The sequence below is a fragment of the Eulemur rufifrons genome, chromosome 1 (genome assembly GCF_041146395.1).
Source record: "Eulemur rufifrons isolate Redbay chromosome 1, OSU_ERuf_1, whole genome shotgun sequence".
In the NCBI taxonomy this organism is placed as follows: domain Eukaryota; kingdom Metazoa; phylum Chordata; class Mammalia; order Primates; family Lemuridae; genus Eulemur; species Eulemur rufifrons.
Window position 1 is genome coordinate 456,919 of NC_090983.1, and position 19,464 is coordinate 476,382.

A 19,464-nucleotide genomic window follows, 5' to 3' on the forward strand; every position below is an offset into this window, starting at 1 on the left:
TGACATATGACCTTGGGCACTTTTCATATACATATTTGCTATCTGTATATCTTCGGTGAGGTGTCTGTTCAGATCTTTTGCCCATTTTTTAATTGGGTTATTCGCATTGTCATGCTACCCATTTTTCTACTACTTACGTTTTTAACTTGATAATCTTTGAAAACATCTGGCCATTCGTTACTCATTCTGAGACAGTATGGGGACAGGATTCAGGCCTCACGTCTGACAAAAGGAGGCAACACAGGGCTGCAAGACCCAGACTAGGTAACAACAGAAGAACAAAAAAACCAATGACCTCCTGGCCGCTGGAATTCAGGCCGTGCCCACATAAGGAGGGGGCCAAACCGTCTTGTCTCCTGAGTAATGTTTTTCCAAGATCACCAAAGTAAGATGCTGACTCCAGCTGATAAAGGACCTGGCTGCCAGAGACCCCCACACTGATCTTAACCTGACTTTGCCCTCATTATAATCTCATTTTAATGCTAAAAGTCACACCCAGGGGTGGATATGTAACATGCTAGTGAGACATACAACATATGAAGCATGTAATGGAACCACGCAGGCTCAAGAAAATCTCCACCTCTACATCTTTACATGGCACCCTTTTCCTGCCTGAGCCTCTTTAAAACTCTCCCTCAACAGTCAAGGAAGCAGCCTGAGGGTTTTTCCCTTGTGCCGCCTGCCTTACTTGGAACATGAGCCCCAATAAAGTCTTGCCTTTGGTTCCCCTTTGGCCTCTCGTTAATTTCTATTGCATAGAGAGCCCAAGGGTCTGCATTGGTAACATGCGACTTCATCCTGTTGACTAGATATATTTCATTGTGTTGGCGTATCCTACTTTAACAAACTCCTTAATGACGTACACTATTTAGTTTCCAGGTTTTATGATAAATAATGCTTCGGAGAACCTGCTTATGCATCCAGCTGTGTGTGACTGCTCCAGTTGTCTGTCCCTGCATAACAGACTACCTGAAAACTTAGTGGGCTAAAAGAAACATTTTATTATATGGCACAGTTTGAGTCAGGAATTTCATCGGGGCTCAGCTGGGTGGTTCTTCTGTTCTGTGTGGTAGCACAGAGATCACTGGGATGGCTACAAGAATGCTTTCACTTGGCCCCGTGGACCAGAACACCTCATGTGGCCTCTCCAGCAAAGCAGTCCCAGGTAATGGTACATCTTACCTGGCCACTCAGGGCTTCCAGAGTGAGTTCCAGGAGGCCCGGGTGGAGGCTGCAAGACTCTTGTGACCTCACCTTGGTGGCCCTAAGACATCACCTCACTACATTCTATTGGTCAAACAAGTCACTGGGGCCAACCTAGGTTCCGGGGGAGGGGAATTAGACCCCCACCAAACAATGGGAGAAGTAGCAAGGACTGTGGCTGTGGAGGCCACAGCAGCTCCATCTTGGATGCTACCCCACCATGTGGGCTCTGGCCCCAGGAATGCCTCTACTTTACTCTGTGCCGTACCGTAAACCTGCCTCAGACAGGTTCACATTCTTGCCTTTTCCCGAGGGGTTGACTTCAATTGTCCTGGGCAGTCACCCATGTGGTCTGTGAGCCTCAGGTCTGGGGAACAGCGTGTGGGGTCCAACATGGCTTCTGTTCAGGAGTTTCTGCTGAGTGCTTCCCTCTGAGAAACTGGATTTCTCAGCCTCCTTCAGCCTCTCTGTTCCCTCGGCCTTTGGGGATAGATGTGGGTAGACCTGCTCCCTGTGGAACAGTGGCCGTCTGTAAGCTACCACAGTGTCTCGTAGCTCTTCAGGATAAATTATTAGAAATAGCACTGCTGGCTGCAACTTTTAAGTGCTGATACTTTTAAACAAACTGCCCCAGGGGAAGGTTCCAACTGACATGCTCACTGACTATATTTTCTACACATTTTGCCAACCCTCAATGTTTTAACTCTATTTTTTCAATTTTAAGTGAGGCTAAATATATATTTTTTAATGTATCTGTTGCCTATCTGTATTTCTTCTGCCATTTCCATCTTTATGTCTCTTATTAATTCCCTGTAAAGAAACTGGTCTTCATGTCTTTCATCTAAAAACATAAATTTTTTATTATTGAGGGCATTGGTCCCTCATATATCATATATTGAAAATAACTTCTCCCCGGTATCAGTTTTTATGTTTCTTCATTCATACAAAAAAAAAATGACAAACTCTTGCAAGAACCCTGTTTTGGAAACTGCCGGAGAGAAAACCCCCTGGCCGTCTTTCTCTCTGCTGCTGTATACTTAGAGCAAGTTTCTCAGTCTGGGCGCAATGGACATTTTGGGATGAAACTCTTCGTTGTGTGGTACCGTCTTGTGCGTCACTGGATGTTTATCAGCATCCCGGCCTCTCCCCACCACATGCTACCCCAGCCCAATCACAACGTCCCCAGACATCACCAAACGTTTCCTTGGGGCAAAATCGCCCCCAGTTGGAAGCCAGTAGTGTAGGGAAAGCTAAGCTACTGCAGCAAAGCCCAGCCGTAACGCAGTGGCTTAGAAGACAGAATTGTGTTTCGCTCCGTCACAGCTGCAGTGGCAACAGTGCGGGAGGCGGGCAGCTCCACAGGGTCCCTCAGGGGCCCAGAGTCCATCTAGCCTGGTAGCATCTGCCCCCAAAGGCCTTGCTGCTGTCTGAGTGGTCGAGGCTGGGCTGCAACGGGGGTGTGGTGGGGAGAGACTGGGGGGACGCCAGCCTGCTGCCTGAAGGAGCACCTGCCACGTCTGCTCGCGTCCCGTTGGAGGTGATGTAGTCTAACGTCTAACTGCAAGGAGGGCTGGGAAACGCGGCCGGCAGGCTCAGCGCAGTCCTGTTCTTCGGGGAGAGAGTACTGTGGACTGAACTTCGTCCCTCCAACATGCAGATGGTGACTCTCTAGCCCCTAACGTGACTGTGTTTGGAGGCAGGGCCTTTAAGGAGCTAATTAGGGTTAAGCGAGGTCATCAGGCTGGGGTCCTCATGAGAAGAGGAAGACACAGCAGAGCACTCTCCTTGCCACGTGAGGACACGGTGAGAAGGCGCCATCTGCAACCCAACCCGAGAGCCCTCACCAGGCGGCAGCCCTGCGGGCACCTGCTCCTGGACTTCCCGCCTCCAGAACTGTGAAAGACAAACTCCTGTTGTTTCAGCCAGCGGGTCCCAGTATTTTGTACAGAAGCCTGAGCAGACGACGGCGAGGGCTCTGGTGGGCAGTTAGCAATGCTGACACCATCCCTGTGGGACGGAGCCGCAGCGCACTAAGGAACAGGGACTAGCAAAGGGCTTTCCTGCCGCTTTACGTGTTTAGTGGAAAATCTGAAACACGTGGAAACAGAACCTAACGCCCTACATGCCCACCCGGCAGTTCCAGCAATTATCAGCTTGTGGCCAATTTTACTCCACCTGTGTCTCTACAGACCCGGTGCATCCGGAAGCAGATCCCAGCAGCCCGACGTTTCACCCACGAGGTGGACGCCCTCGTGTCCGCCCATCAGGCCACGCGGTCGTGCGGACAGACTTTGGTTCCTGCCGCTCCCGGGCACGCTGTGCTGGAACTCAGGCCCCAGACTTCATTGCCGGGGAGGCAGAACTACAGAGACGAATGTTTACCCACAGGGCTCTCCTCTGCCCGTGGCAGGCCATGCCGTCGAGATTGGATGCTGCGGTCATCTTGTGATCATGAAGGAAAAGCCAAGGGAACTGCTCAGGTGTGGACCCAACGCTTGACATCACTTGTCCAAACCGCAAGGGAGTTTCAGTCTAGGTTCAGCTGCTTACTGCACAAAGATGCAGTTACTGAGACAAAGAGGACTGCCAAGTGAGAAAGGGACTTTTAATACACAGACTCATCTTGCAGGAGAATGGGAGAAGCCACCTCAAATCCGTCTCTCCAACTAACAGAGACCTTGGGGTTTTAAAGGAGGGGCCCTGTGCCTTGGGGCAGGCGGTGGTAGACCTACTAAGGGGCCACAGCAGTGCTTTGGGGGCAGGTTGTGGGGGATGGTGAGTCCTCGTGTCAGGAATCTGCCCAAGAGCCTTCAGAATTTCAACTCCTCTGCCTTGTAGAAAATCCACCATTTCTGGGAAACAACTCAAAAGGTCAAGCAGTTAGTTAAGGGACAGGATTATTAAAAAAAAATATATAGGGGCCCAGGCACAGTGGCTCATGCCTGTAATCCTAGCACTCTGGGAGGCTGATCGTTGAGGTCAGGAGTTCAAGACCAGTCTGAGCAAGAGCGAGACCCCATCTCTACTGAAAATAGAAAAATTAGCTGGGTGTGGTGGTGCGCACCTGTAGTTCCAGCTCCTTGGGAAGCTGAGGCAGGACGATCACTGGAGCCCAGGAGTTTGAGGCTGCTGTGAGCTAGGCTGACGCCACGGCACTCTAGCCAGGGTGACAGAGCGAGACTCTGTCTCAAAAAAAAAAAAATATATATATATATGTGTATATATATATATGTGTGTGTGTGTGTGTGTGTGTATATATATATATATATATATATATGGGTCATTGAAATTTGTCCAATGGGGCCAGTCACACGCTGAGCAGAAGTAGCTCTCAGCTAAATCTGGACTTCATATAAGGCCAGATAATTAAATATCTTGATGCTCCGAGCGGCAGCTGGGTTGGCACTCTGGGACCGGCAGTTAAAGCACCTGGATAAGAGAGGTTTGCCCTGTCGGGACAGGCTGAAGAAAATCTGCTTCTTGTGTCTCAGTAACAAATGTCTGTGCAGTTTGAGCAATTCCTGCGGCAGCCCCTCCCCCCAGCACACAGGCTCAGCCAGCCGGTTCCACCTTCCCCTCCCCCCCCACAGGTGAGCAGGAAGGGACGCGTTCACAAGCCTGGCGAACTGTGTTTCTCCCTCTGCCAGGCGGGTGCCACGCGCCGGACACAGGCCGTCCTGGAGCCCTGCCTGACCCCAGCAAGGCTCTCTCACTCACTCGGACCCCCCATGCTTTGGACAGCAACAAGGTGGACATTTTACAGCAAGAGACCTCAGTGAGACAAAGGGACATTCCTTTGTTCCTTACCTATGAAAGACAGGATTAAGGACCATTCTTAGTATTTGTCAGCTTTCACTGGGTTGTGCTGTGGTAACAGACGATCCCAAAGTCTCAGTGACTTCCAAGTCCCAACAGTCACTTCTTGCTGGTCCTACTGCAGAAAGGACATCAGTCTCAGACAGCCCCGCCCGGCTCCTCATGCAGAGGGACGGTGAATGCCCCGGAGCAGGGGCTGTGGTGGCACTCGGGCCGGCGGTGGCTGCAGTGGCTGGCCTGCGGGGCTGACAAGAAACTACGGGAGTTCCTGGGGAAGAAAAGGACAGTTTCCTAAAAACATGATGGATGGAGAGGAGAAAACCTACGGTGGCTGTGAAGGCCCTGAAGTCACGTGTGTCCAGTCGATACCTCCTGATGGTCACGAATTCATTGTAAAAAGAGAACATGTGCTAACAGCAGGAACAACAAAAGCCACGCTGAGCGCCCAGGTCAGTTTGCTGAGAACGAAACCAATGAGGGCAATTGTAGAGAGCTGCCTTCACATGTGCTATCAAAGCTATGTGCATATTTTATCTACAAGGTTCCCTACACTAACGAACCACGGAGATTCCTGAATTCCCCATTGCACTGGGACTGCTGATGGCTGCGAACTTCCGAGATTGTTAAATAGAATAAACAATGATAGACTGTCAATTTTTAGTACTTAATACCTGTAGTTCCGTTAGTAATTTTTCTGTACATAGCATGTTGCCTGTATGCAACTGAACCATAAAGTTCATTACACAGCAGATTATCTTACGTTTTTGCATATCAATCAGGGTTGAAATTTGTTTGCTACATCAACAAATTAAGGACATTTTCACAAACAGAAATGAACAAAAAAAGGCTTCAGGCCCCTGTGAAGAACTGGTCCCACAGATCATTCGTTAAGGAAATACCTCGCTGATCTCCCATGAACAAGGACATGCAAACTGCAACCATGTCTGGCACCTAAAACTAAAGCCTGTGGGATTCCACACTAATATGAATTGCAAGTTTATCGTTACAGGTAACATAACCGGAGACAAGATGGAATCCGGCATTCTTCCGCCCGCCCAGGGACATCTGCGTGATTCCTGCTTCCTCACTTTCTTTTTCTCTTCTAACATTCTTATTTTATGTAAAAGGTAAATGTCCTGGGCCTCTCAAGAATGTAACAATTTTGCATGGGCAGCTTCCCCTCCTTTCCTTTCTCTCCATGTGCCTTTAAATGCTGAAGGTTCCAACTTCCCCTTCCAGAAAACAGCCACAGCTTGTCTGTGGTCTGAGTTTTCTCAACTTTGGCTTCATGAAACCTCCGTTGATTTTTTTCCCTGCCTCGGTCCTGTGCTGGGTTGACATTACCTATGAGCTGCGGTGACTGCACTTCATGTGCCGGGATCTGGGGTGAAAGGTCAACACTAACTGCACACAGCTGTTTTCACGTTGGGCGCAGGAAGGGATGGATGAACCACAAAACAAATTTTAAAGCTGCTGCCTCAAGCAGGCCCACGCCAGCTCTGAACACGACATGAGCCTTTGGGAGGCACATGGCCAAGCTCAACATTACGGACTGAAAGCAAACCATCCTTCCAGACCCCAAACCTGAATCAGGCAGGGTGCTCTCAGGAAAACATACGCTAGGTATTGTCAAAGAAAAAGAACCCAAACCCTGTAAAATCATTTAAAGAGATTTATTCTGAGCCGAATACGTGTGACCACAGTGCTCGAGCTGCTCACCAGGAAGCCATCACAGCACCAGAAAGCTCCCACCTACCTGCTGGTCTGCAGCAGTGACGCAGGTGGTTCTCAAACGCTCTCCAGACGTCCCCCACGCTCTGGCTGTGACTGCCTCCCAGGGTTAGTGGCCTTAGCATTCGGAGTGCTCGCACCGGCAAACTCCAACACAGAGCTGCATAGACGCGATTCTGGAAAACATAGTTTCTAGCTTTTCCTCTGCTAAGCTAGAAAGTGATGTCTAGCTCACAACTGACAATTTGGCTCAAATAGATACCAGTATTTTAGACATCAGAAATATTAGGTTATTAAGTATGGAATATCCAATTTCCTTATGTACTGAGTTTGACAGTTGATATCTCTGACATCTCACTTTGACACTTTTTTTTTTTCTTTTTTTTTATTGTGAAGGTACAGCCTCATTCTTTGAAACACACGTTTTGGATTTTGATTATCTGTCAAAATTTTTTTTTGGAGACAGAGTCTCGCACTGTTGCCTAGGCTAGAGTGAGTGCCATGGCGTCAGCCTAGCTCACAGCAACCTCCAACTCCTGGGCTCAAGCGATCCTCCTGCCTCAGCCTCCCGAGTAGCTGGGACTACAGGCATGCGCCACCATGACCGGCTAATTTTTTGTATATATTTTTAGTTGTCCAGTTAATTTCTATTTTTAGTAGAGACGGGGGTCTCACTCTTGCTCAGGCTGGTCTCGAACTCCTGAGCTTGAGCGATCCTCCCACCTCGGCCTCCCAGAGTGCTAGGATTACAGGCGTGAGCCACCATGCCCGGCCACAATTTTTTTTGTTGTTGTTGTTAGAGCAATTTTTATGAAACCATGGATAAGTCAAAAATTTGTGTTATTTTTGAATATGAGTTCCATCATAGAATCAATGCAGCACAGACAGCTCAAAATATCAATGAAGTGTTTGGAAAGGATGTGGCTAATGAACACAGTACGTCAATCGTTTGAGAAGTTCCATCCTGGTGATTTTAATCTTGAAAATGAGCCAGGTGGGTGACCTGAGACCCAGGTGGATAATGAGCTGAAAGCTGTAGTGGAAGCAAATCCACCTCAACCTATGCATGAATTTGCTGCAAGGTTTGACGTTACTATTCCAACAATATTGGACCACTTGAAACAAATCAGCAAGGTAAAGAAGCTGGATAGATGGGTTCCACGTGAATTAAACGAGCATCAGAAGAGAAATCGTCTCGAAGCTAGCCTTTCTTTGCTGTCTCGAAATAAGGGTGAACCATTTCTACACTGTATTACGTGTGATGAAAAATGCATTCTTTTAAACAATTGCAAGCATTCAGCACAATGGTTGGATAAAGTGCCAAAACACAGTCCAAAGTCAAATATTCACCAAACAAAGCTAATGGTGTCTGTTTGGTGATCTAGCGCTGTTATTATCCACTACAGCTTCACGAAACCTGGTCAATCAATTACAGCGGATGTCTACTGCAACCAGTTGGATGAAATGATGAGGATGCTTACGATTAAGCAGCCAAGATTAGTCAATAGAGACTGACCAATCCTCCTGCAAGACAAGGCTCGACCACATGTTGCACAAGCAACACTGCTCAAACTACAGAGGCTGGACTTGGACACTCTCTGTCATCCACTATATTTACCAGCCCTTGCACCAACTGACTACCACTTCTTCCAGGCTTTGGACCACTTCTTGCAAGGAAAAATATTAAATTCTCAACAAGCTGTGGAAAACGCCTTTCACGATTTCATCACCACTGGCTCTCCAGGCTTCTTGGCTGCTGGCATCAACAAGCTACTGTTAAGATGGCAAAACTATGTCGATAGTTTAGGCGCATACTTTGAGTAATTGTACTGCTTCTTTTTTGAGATATAAGAAACTATGCTTTTGATTCAAAATTGGACATTTCATACAACAAATTGGCTGGGTGCGGTGGCTCACGCCTGTAATCCTAGGACTTCGGTAGGCCAAGGAGGGAGGATCCCTGGAGCCCAGGAGTTCAAGACCAGTGAGAGCAACACAGCAAGACCCCCTCGCTATAAAAAATAGAAAAATTAGGCCGGGCGCGGTGGCTCACGCCTGTAATCCTAGCACTCTGGGAGGCCGAGGCGGGTGGATCGCTCAAGGTCAGGAGTTCGAGACCAGCCTGAGCTAGACCCCGTCTCTACTAAAAATAGAAAGACATTATATGGACAACTAAAAATCTATATAGAAAAAAAATTAGCCGGGCATGGTGGCGCATGCCTGTAGTCCCAGCTACTCGGGAGGCTGAGGCAGTAGGATCGCTTAAGCCGAGGAGTCTGAGGTTGCTGTGAGCTAAGCTGACGCCACGGCACTCACTCTAGCCTGGGCAACAAAGTGAGACTCTGTCTCAACAACAAAAAAAAAAAAAAAAGGAAAAATTAGCCAGGCATGGTGGCGCATGCCTGTAGTCCCCGCTACTCGGGAGGCTGAGGCAGGATTCCTTGAGCCCAGGATTTTGAGGTTGCAGTGAGCTATGATGCCACTGCACTCTGGCGTGGGGGGATAAAAAAGGATTAAATAAATAAATAAAAGAGCTTCACCTAAAAACTGTCCAGGCAGCTTGGATGTCCCCAAGAGTAACAGCAAAGGTTACTAACTGCTTTCTAGATTCCAGGGATTCTCAGGACTTTTTCACCTTTCTGTGACATGAAATTTTTATCATCAGACAACCTCAGATCGTTGATTGAGGCAGAGATCTCAATCACTGGAAGTTTAGTAAGCCAAAGTTGAGGACGCACCTGGGGAAAACACTAGCCAAGACGAACCTGCGGTGGAGCGGGATTTGGGACCTGAGGTTTTAAAGGGGAAAGGGGGTGGGTAGCGAGACAAAACGGTTGCATTCCCGAGAGACCAGGAAATCTGCATTTCACATAAGGTAAGTTGAATGTCAGACAAGAAAAGGAAGTGAAGGAAGGATCAGTTATGCAGATGTCCCTGGTGGGCGGAAGAACGTCTGATCCTGTTGAGAAGATAAACTCGCAATTCTCTAACAGTGCGGAAGGGACAGACTTTGCAGGGCCTGGCGCCGCGAACCTCGGGACCCGCGGTTCCCCCGGGAGGCGGGCGGTGCGCGACTCGGCCCCCTCCTCGGCACACGGAGTCGGGGCGACGCTGGGATTTTCACTGTCCTTCACTCCTCGTGACTCACGTTTCACGGGCGTCGGCGGCACAGAACGGAAACGGCCCGTGACGGAGCCAGCGTGTCTCTGGCACTGCCGCGTGGCCGGAGCCCGGGCAGCCCCGCCCTGCTCTGCGGGACCAGGCTCCGGAACGCCGTGGGGCCCGGCCCGGCCCGCTTCCCGCGCCCAGACTCCCGCCGGCGCCGCCCGGCCCGCGGCCGCACGCGCTCTCCCGGGGGAACGGCCCGCGCGCCCGCGGTCGGAGACTTCCGGCCGGGAGGGCGGGACTCCCACCGGCGCGGGTGGCTCAAGGGGCAGGCGCGGGCGCGGCCCCGCCCCGGCCGATCCCAGCCAATCCCGTAGGCGCCTGGGAACCCCAGCCAATCGTGGCGCGCGCCGCTGACGCCGGCCAATGGGAGCCGCGGGCGACGGCGCGGCGACGCGGCGCGGGGCGGCCATGGCGGGGCGGCGCGGGGCGCTGATCGTGCTGGAGGGCGTGGACCGCGCGGGCAAGAGCACGCAGGCCGGCCGGCTGGTGGCCGCGCTGAGCGCCGCGGGGCGCCGCGCCGAGCTGCTCCGCTTCCCGGGTGGGTGGCGGCGGCCCCGCGAGCCCGTGTCCCGTCCCCGCGGGGCCGGACTCTGCCTGCGTCGGGGACTCGTCGCCTTGTCGGGCTTGCGGCGCGTTCTGGTCTCGGCGTTGTTGTTAGGGGCCGGCTCTGCGTCTCCGCTGACGGCAAGCGGGGCAGAAGCCCGTGGGTGTTTGTGGCCGGGTCCCCCCGGCAGCCCGTCCCCGCATCCTGCAGATGCTTCCCGCCAAGTCCCCACTTTATGCCCGAGTCCTTTGCCCTGAAGCACTTTCCGTCCCGCGCCGGTTCCTCGCCGCCCTCCCCAGGGTCTCCCTGGGCTTCAGGGCGGGGCCGAGCCCGGCTAGAGAGTCGGCAGCGTGAACCGGGGAGGACACGTTCAGCCCAGACTGTATGCCACGTAGATGGAAAGCCTGGCCTCATTTGCATTCCTGTTTTTCCCTTTTTTTCTAGAAAGATCAACTGAAATCGGAAAACTTCTGAGTTCCTACTTAGAGAAGAAAAGTGAAGTGGAGGACCACTCTGTGCACCTGCTTTTTTCTGCGAATCGCTGGGAACAAGTGTGAGAACCTGCCCCGCTGCTGCGCCCAAACCAGGCCCTTTGCCGCCTCCTGGATCTCGGTGGTGCTGACCGGCTGGGGCCGCTTGTGCTGTAATGTTTACGAGTCCTGTGAGCAGAGGTGCTGCAGTTCCCAAAGAGCACTAGTGCTTTTTCTTCCTTCTGCCCGCCCCTGCCTCCCGCCTTTGTAACTAATAGACTTATTTTTTTTAAAGATAGTTTTAGGTGTACAGAAAAATTGATCAAAAAGTAGAGTTCCTGCATACTAGGGATTGCTTTCCCCCACCCACCCCATGTGCTCTCCTGTTTCCCCTATTATTTATATGTTGTGTTGGTGTGTTATATTTGTTACAATTGGTAAGCAACTTTGATACATCGTTAACTGAAGTTCATGCTTTGTATTAGGGGTTACTCTCCAACCTCCTTTTTATTTTACATCCCAGTAGGCTTCCTCTTCATTCAACATTTAACCAGTGTTTATTGAGTGCCCGTGGTCTGTCTTTTCGAATGTTTTTGTTTCTGTTTATATACACATGGAGATAACACCTGCAGTCAGAGTTTGGTTTTTTAACATAAATAGGGTCATAGCGTACAAATTATTTGTCAGCTTACCTTCTAACGCTGCCTTACAGATCTCTTCACTTACACATCGCTGAACTGTTCTTCCTCTTCCTTTTTCACTGCTGTAGAATGTTCTCCAGAAAGGTCACTCCATGGCGCGTTGAGCCAGTTTCCTGCCGGCGGACGTGCCACGATCCCCCTGGTTCCTGTTGCGTGAAGCCTGCATTATCTGCTCTGGCTGAGCTTTGCGTCTTGCTTGGACAGGCTTTCCCCACTCCAAGTTTTAGATGAAAACAAGACCATTTTTATAAACTTTTAACACACCTGGAACTTATGGAGTAATTGTTCTGATTTTGCTTTTTGTGGCTGTGTAGAAAAGTGACCGTAACACATACATGCCCAGTTCAAAATGAAGAATAATCCTGATTTTACTTTCTAAATAGTAATCTTACCCCAGGTACCCAGGTCTGCATCTCTCCCATCCATCTGTTCTGCCACAGGTTGCTTGTTTCACTAAGTAACATGTGTTTAAGTTTCCTGAATGTCTTATTGGGCTTGATAGTTTATTTTTTAAGTGCCAATTAACAGTCCATTGTCTGGATGTACCGCAGTCTACCCATTCACCTACTAAAGGACATCTTGGTTGCTTCCATGTTTTGGCAGTTATGAATAAAGCTGTTACAAACATCCACATGCAGGTTTTTGTGTGGTCACCAGCTTTCACCTCCTTTGGGTAGTACCAAGGAGCAACACTGCTGGAATGTTTTTGGTAGGGTATGTTTAGTCTTGTAAAGTACTGCTGACCTGTCCCCAAAGTGGCCGTGCTACTTTGCATTCCCACCAGCAATGAAGTGAGTTCCCGTGGGTGCACTTGCTCCCCAGCATTTGGTGATGTCAGTGTTCTGGATTTTTGCCATTCTGATAGGTTTGTAGCGGTGTCTCATTTTAATTTGCATTTCCCTGAGGATGTTTGATGTGGAGCATCTTCATAGTTCATTTGCCAACTGTGTATCTTCTTTGGAGAGCTGTCCATCAAGTTCTTTGGCCCATTTTTTAATGGGATTATTTTTTTGATTTCAAGAGTTCTTTGTATATTTTGGATAGCAGACTTTTACCAAATATGTCTTTTGTACATATTTTCTCCCAGTCTGCAGCTTGTCTTTTCATTCTCTTGACCGTGCCTCTCCCAAAGTAGAAATTTTTATTTTAGTAAAGTCCAGCTTATTAATTCTCCATGGGTTGTACCTTTGGTGTTGTAGCTACACAGTTATCTCCAAACCCCAGGGCACCTAGGTTTTCTCCTATGTTATTGTCTAGGAGTTTTATAGTTTTGTGTTTTACATTTAAGTCTGTTTTGTTTTTAGTGGCTTAAAACAACACACATTCGTTATCTTACAGTTCCCCAAGTGAGTCTCACTGGGCTAAAACAATTAAGGTGTCAACAGGGTCGGTTCCTTCTGGAGGCTCTGAGGAGAGAATCCGTTTCTGGAGGCTTCCTGTATCCTGTGGCCCCGTCCTCATGTCACTGTGCTAACCTGTTGCTTCAATCCTCATGACTGCTCTTTTTTTTTTTTTATTGAGACAAGGGCTCGTTCATCACCCTGGCTGGAGTGCAGTGGTGTCAGCCTAGCTCACAGCAACCTCAAACTCCTGGGCTCCAGCAACCCTCCTGCCCCAGCCTCCTGAGTAGCTGCGACAATAGGCGTGTGCCACCACACCAGGCTAATTTTTCTGATTTTTGTAGGGATGGGGTCTCACCTCACTCTTTCTCAGGCTCCTGACCTCAAGTGATCCTCCCTCCCTGGGCTCCCAGAGTGCTAGGATTACAGGTGTGAGCCACCACACCTGGCCTAGTTTTTGTGAAGGTTGTGAGGTCTGTGTCTAGATTCATTCTGTCACATGTGATGTCCAGTTGCTCAGCACCATTTGTTGAAAAGACTGTCTTTGCTCCACTGTATGTCTCTGCTCCTTTGTGAAAGATCAGTTGACTCTCGCTGGGTGTCCTGTGATCTGAAGGCCCCAGTGAGACTGGGGGGGAGGAATGAATTTGCCTTGGCCTTCTCTGGCTCAGGTGATGTTTCTTGCTAACGTCAGGCCCCTTGTCTTTGCACATGCACAGTCTCGGTGGCTGCGGGGATGATGGTGGCCCTGTGGGTTGTCTGTTGAAAATGTCCTTGCAGTCCAGGCCTGGGGCAGGAGCGTTGGTGCACCGCCTGCTGGCTCTGCCTGCCCCGCTCTGCCACCGTCCTTTGCGGTTCTTCGTCTCGGCCAGGTAGTGCTGGCCCTGCCCGGACAGCTGAGATTGCTCCTTCTTCCCCACCTGTGTGTGAAGAACATCTGGCTCCATCAGTTGTGTTTGTCCCTGCTGAGTGGGGTTGCCTTCTCCATGTTGAGCTTTGCTGGGAGTGCCCATATGGCGTCTTCTAAAGAGAAGATCTAGAGCTTTTTGGAATAAAACTCAGGTTACAAATCACTGTGCTGTAATTGTTATATAGGATTTCTGAGTTGTGTTGTCGGGATAATTTAAGCAGGACAGTTCAGGGCCTGCGAAACCAGGACCAGGGCTCAGGAGTGTTTTCTGTTTTTCAGGCCATTAATTAAGGAAAAGTTGAGCCAGGGTGTGACCCTCGTCGTGGACAGATACGCGTTTTCTGGTGTTGCCTTCACGGGTGCGAAAGAGGTGAGTTGCCGCCTGGCGTCCTGTCGGTGGGCCCAGCGTGGGCCCAGGCCTGCGTCAGTTACAGCGTGAGTAACACATTGGAATCACTCTTTGGAGTTTTATGATTCTCATATTCCTTTTACCTCTCTGCTAGATTAATTTGGTTTTTTTTTTTTTTTTTTGAGACAGAGTCTTGCTGTGTTGCCTGGGCTAGAGTGCCGTGGCATCAGCCTAGCTCATAGCAACCTCAAACTCCTGGGCTCAAGCAATGCTCCTGCCTCGGCCTCCCGAGTAGCTGGGACTACAGGCATGCACCACCATGCCTGGCTAATTTTCTTTTTTCTATATATTTTTAGTTGTCCGGTTAATTTCTTTCTATTTTTTAGTAGAGACGGGGGTCTCCCTCTTGCTCAGGCTGGTCTTGAACTCCTGACCTCCAGCGATCCTCCCGCCTCGGCCTCCCAGAGTGCTAGGATTACAGGCGTGAGCCACCGCGCCCGGCCTTTAATTTGGTTTTCATTGACAAGAAGAGCAAACAGATTGTTCTCACAGACACACTCACAGCTGTTTGGACAATGTATTTCACACGCATTTTCAAAGACGGTTCATCACAACACTTCTCTGTCTGGCATCTCGCTTTCCAGCCCGATGTCGGGAGCCTCTGGGTGCCTGACTCCTGCTTCCCGCTCCCCTCCCTGTCCCCTCCCTGTCCCCTCCCTGTTCCAGGCAGCCGCCGCTTTGCAGGCGTAATGGCGGCCACTGCACTGCCTTTTCTCTGCTGCTTATTCTAGAGATTCCAAATATGTATCAGCAGAGAAAATGACAAACCACCCAGTATTGTCACAAGCCCTGGGGACCTTCTGGTCTCCTCTGTGCCGCACCAGATGACATGCTCAGTTTCTCGGTAAATGTTTCAGTGCACGTCCAAAAAATAACTTTTAAAGAACGTAATCTTACCTAAAAACAGTCAGCAGTCGTTCTGTAGTGTCACCAAACATTCAGTGTTCAGATTTCCCAGCACTCTCGCAAGAGCTGTTTGATTTGTCTTGCTTATATTTTTCTAGTTAAATAGGAATCCAGTTAAAGTCCATTTCCACAGCTCTTCCTAGCATCACAATTTTTTAAAAGTTTACTTCTGCGAGGCCACTGTGAGGCGTGCTGGGCTTCCCGTCCAGAGACCCGTGACGGCGACAGCCCTTGCTGGTGACTGGCTGCGAAACGGTGGCCTTTCATTTTGTTGTTGGTGTGGGTCCCTAATCGCTGTGTAGATGATGGCCTCTTCATGCTGTGGTTTCTTCCTCCTGTGTTAGCTGCAGCCCTTCCCCTGTGGAGGGTTAAGTGTGTGACAAGGAGAACGGGATAGTGGCTGAGGCGCCGGGGGCTCGTCCTCGGCATCCCCCCTCCTCGCCGACGCGGGCCCCGGGGGAAGCTCCCTCCTCAGCTCCTGGTGGTGTGTGGCCTCGGGTCACAAGCGTTCTGGCTGTGCCTTTCCTCCAGAAAGAGGACACGTGTGGAGGTTGGTGGTTGGGACAAGAGGGAAGGCTTCTGGGAGATCTCGCGCTCAGGGCTGGCACGTGGCTGGGGGACGACACACAGCGGCCTCTGGGACTCCCGTCTCCGTCCCGCTCTCCTGAGGGGGCGGACGCCCTGGGGACGCCCTGGGGCCTGTGAGCGCAAGGACACGGCCAGGGCTTCTCGGGGTGCTGCTCTCCCCCTAGGCCTCCTAGGCCAGGTGGGCCTTGAGGGTCCCTGTACACGGACCGTGTTCCCGTCCTGGCCAGGGGTCTGGAGCTGCAGCAGGAGGTCACCGCAGGGCCAGGCTGTGGGTGACCAGGACGTGGGCCTGGGCCGTTCTGTCTGCTCTAAGTGACATGGGGAAGGCCACACATTTGAGATTTAAAAAATAAAGAGCCACTACTGTGTGAGAATTCTCATTTCTTGGTACCTCACCAAATGTCCCCTCATTTTTGCCCCCTTTTATGACTTGAACCAAAAACCTAGATCCCACTGAGCTTCCCTCCCCTGTCGGGTTCTTTGTTGGCAGAACTTTTCCCTGGACTGGTGCAAACAGCCGGACGTGGGGCTCCCCAAGCCCGACCTGGTCCTGTTCCTGCAGCTGCGGCTGGCGGACGCGGCGCGGCGGGGCGAGTTCGGCCAGGAGCGCTACGAGGACCGGGCTTTCCAGGAGCGGGCGCTGCACTGTTTCCAGCAGCTCATGGGCGACGAGACCGTGAACTGGAAGGTGAGGGTCCGACCACGGCGCCTGGGAGCCCCCGGAAAGGTGCAGGCTCCGCCTGTGCGGACCAGAGCGGCGGCTCCGGCTCAGCCCGTCTGGTTACCCCCGTGGAGCCTCGGGAGCGGCCATGGGGGTTCCCGTTGCCGGCGAGTTCTAGTGCCTGCTGGGTTTTGCAGGGCGTGCTGGCGGGTGAGGGGCTTTTGCACAGTCCTGCGCAGTCGCAGCCCCTCTTCAGACGCGAGTCCCGGCCTGTGCCTGTGTCTTCTGTCACTGCCGTCCCGGCCGTCCCCCTGTGCGCAGGACAGTGCGCCGCACCTGCTTCCTGCAGGCCCAGCACAGGCCCGGGGGCCGTCTCGCTGCTCCCTCCCCTCCCAGGACGCCCGACTCTGCCCGGGGTGGACTCTGCCCGGGGTGGACTCTGCCCGGGGTGGACTCTGCCCGGGGTGGACTCTGCCTGGGGTGGACGCCTGAGCCACTGCCTCACTCGCCCTGCTCCGGCCTCCGCCCACCTCGGCCCAGGGCAGCCTCTGTCCACACAGCAGCGGGAGGGCCTGGCCGGCCACCTGCCTGCACGGTCCAGTTTGCGGCCGCTGCCCACGCGGAGCTTAGTCCTGCAGCTCCTCTCGCAGAGCAGGGCTGCGAGTCTCGCCCCGGCCCGACTGGCGTTACCTGCAGACGATGCTGATCACGCAGGTTTTCTTGTTTTCTGGGAGGGCGGGCAGAGAACACCCTTTTCCGTGAACTGCGCGTTCTCTTGCTGCAAGCCGCCCCGAGAGCCATGCCGGACAGTGGCTGGAGCGGTGACACCTGGGAGGGGTGGCCCTTGGTAGGAAGTCCCGCTCACAAGGACATGGTCAGTCTTCTGGGTGCCGTCTCAGCCCTGGGAGAGCCCAGGCGTGCTGTGCCGCAGGCCCGGGAGGGGCCCTGCCGGAGCTGAGGGCCGGGGCCCCGACCCGCGGCAGCAGAGGCGATCCCTGGCAATGCCAGTGTTTCCGGTTCCCTCCCGCCTCCCTCCCTGCCGGTGACCCACGCGCTGTTCATGTGCGGGTGAGCACAGCTGTTAGGACAAAATGCGTTTGTCCCAAGAGGGCGGGAGTTAGACCCAAAGGTGGGTTGGCCCTGCCGGGCAGCGAACTCCCTCCCGTTCCGTGTAGACACCTCCGGGAGTGACCGGGGCATGGCCGGGCGGGGGCTGCCCTCCGTGCCCGTTTCCTCCCTGGTGAGCTGGGACAGTCCCGGGGTGCTGGTGTTCGCGCGGGTGGACCTGACTGCCGTGGGCTGCGCCTCCCCACTCCGGCTGGTCGGCCTCGTCCGGGCCTGCGTAGGAGAGGAGCGAGCAGTCGGCCACCGTGTTTCCCCTGCATCTGGCTGCGGCAGGAATTTGGGGTGCTCGGTGCCAAGGACGCTGCCAAGGTCTGGGCTGAGAGGAGGGTGCGGGCTGAAGGAGCCCGGAGGTCCCCGTGCTGTGCCAGGAGGCTGGGGTTGGCCTTTGCAGAGCCGGCCCGTAAGAAATCCCCACCTGCGCTAGGGTGGAAGGGAAGTGTTAATGGTCATCCTTCTCCCCGATTCCCCGTGGGACAGATAGTCGATGCCTCCAAGAGCATTGAAGACGTCCACGAGGAAATCCTGGCCTTGTCCGAGGACGCCATCCGCGCTGCCGCCCAGAGGCCCCTGGGGGAGCTGTGGAAGTGACCTGCGCCCGTGCGAGGTTTCAGATTCCACAGCCTCGGGGGCTGTTTCCCAGGGCAGAGATCTCAGGTCGCCTCTCCTGACCCAGCGCTGGGTGCACCAGGGACCCCTGCAGTGTGGACCCCACACCTACAGTGGAGTAGTCTTCCTCTGCCTCCTGCTTTGTCCTGAAGCTGTTTCTATGTTACTGTATTTTCTTATTGAAATTAAATAACTGAACAGTTTGATTGAGATCATGAGAAATGGTAATCAGTTGGAATTCTCCTAAATTTCTCATAGGCACTAATAAAAATTGACCTGAAAATGTATTTGTGAAAGGCTTCCCTTGTCTTTAAAATTTTACTTCATGGGGTCTTGCTGTGTTGCCCAGGCTGGATTTGAACTCCTGGGCTCGAGTGCTCCTCCCGCCTCAGCCTTCTGAGTAGCTGGGTGCGGGTGCCGGCCACCGTGCCCCGCCCTTGACGGCTTCTCCTTCTGGACACCAGCTGAGGACTGAGCTGGCTCTGAGCGGGAATCTCCATCCCGGCGGAGAAGGGCCCTGCTGGACCTTGGTTCCTGCCTGGTCGAGGGAGTCCCACTGTGGTCTCACCAGTGGCCGCCGAGCCCCCCGAGTCCTGGCCTTGCTGGGCCCAGCCAGGCTACACAGCTGAGTGGCACGAGGCCTGTCTTCTGAACACGTGGGTGTCACCTTTGCTGTTATTTTCATCCTAACCCTGGAGCTTCTCATTCCATTCCAACCCCCCCTGATTTTGCGACACGGTCTGCTCTGCCTGTCACCCCAGCTGGAGTGCAGTGGTGTCATCATGGCTCACAGCAACCTCAGATTCCTGGGCTCCAGCCATCCTCCTGCCTCAGCCTCCGGAGTAGCTGGGACTACAGGTGTCACCACAGTGCCCAGCTAATTTTTCTATTTTTCTGTAGAGACGGAGTCTCACTCTTGCTCAGGCTGGTCTTGATCTCCTGAGTGCAAGCGATCTTCCTGCCTTGGCCTCCCGGAGTGCTGGGATGACAGGGTGAGCCACCGTGCCCGGCCCCCTCCCTTTCTACATGACCCTGAGACGAACGATTTGCTGACACTTCCTGGGTCGAGAGCAGCGTTGAGTGGGCTGCAGAGGTCGCCAGGGCACCCCCAGGAGGGTAACGGCTGTGGGTCTCGGACTCCCGTGGCCGGGAGACAGATCTAGGCAGAGCAAATGGGTGTGACGCTTGGGTAACTTTGAGATGGGAGAGTGTCCTGGGTCATCCAGGTGGGTCCAGCGTCACCCCGGGCATCAGGGAGAGGCCAGAGGGGCTACACTGCGGCTGTG

The 19,464-nt window shown here is 52.6% G+C and overlaps 1 protein-coding gene, 1 long non-coding RNA gene and 1 pseudogene across 6 annotated transcripts; 2 read left to right on the plus strand and 1 right to left on the minus strand.

Annotated features, from left to right (window-relative positions):
- Positions 1 to 3,400: 3,400 nt before the first annotated feature.
- Positions 3,401 to 9,386, minus strand: LOC138381092 (uncharacterized). Its single transcript, XR_011233038.1, has 4 exons — positions 9,291 to 9,386; positions 6,776 to 6,926; positions 5,011 to 5,137; positions 3,401 to 3,565 (listed from the first exon to the last, which is right to left on the minus strand). It is a non-coding gene; the product is annotated as an uncharacterized lncRNA (long non-coding RNA).
- LOC138381076 (elongin-C pseudogene) lies at positions 5,322 to 5,646 on the plus strand (annotated as a pseudogene).
- A 931-nt stretch (positions 9,387 to 10,317) lies between the features above and the next one.
- On the plus strand, positions 10,318 to 18,454 carry DTYMK (deoxythymidylate kinase). 5 transcript variants are annotated; one of them, XM_069469267.1, is made up of 6 exons: positions 10,318 to 10,456; positions 10,907 to 11,013; positions 13,160 to 13,275; positions 14,163 to 14,253; positions 16,277 to 16,474; positions 18,050 to 18,454. In XM_069469267.1, the coding sequence occupies exons 1-6, from the start codon at positions 10,327 to 10,329 to the stop codon at positions 18,158 to 18,160; spliced, it is 753 nt and encodes a 250-aa protein (XP_069325368.1). In that variant the 5' UTR covers positions 10,318 to 10,326; the 3' UTR covers positions 18,161 to 18,454. The 5 variants fall into 5 exon arrangements, with proteins under 5 accessions (XP_069325368.1, XP_069326909.1, XP_069326174.1 ...); XM_069470808.1 differs by lacking the exons at positions 13,160 to 13,275; positions 14,163 to 14,253 and adding an exon at positions 11,456 to 11,498 and having other exon boundaries at positions 10,907 to 11,015; XM_069470073.1 differs by lacking the exon at positions 13,160 to 13,275 and having other exon boundaries at positions 10,907 to 11,015.
- Positions 18,455 to 19,464: the final 1,010 nt, after the last annotated feature.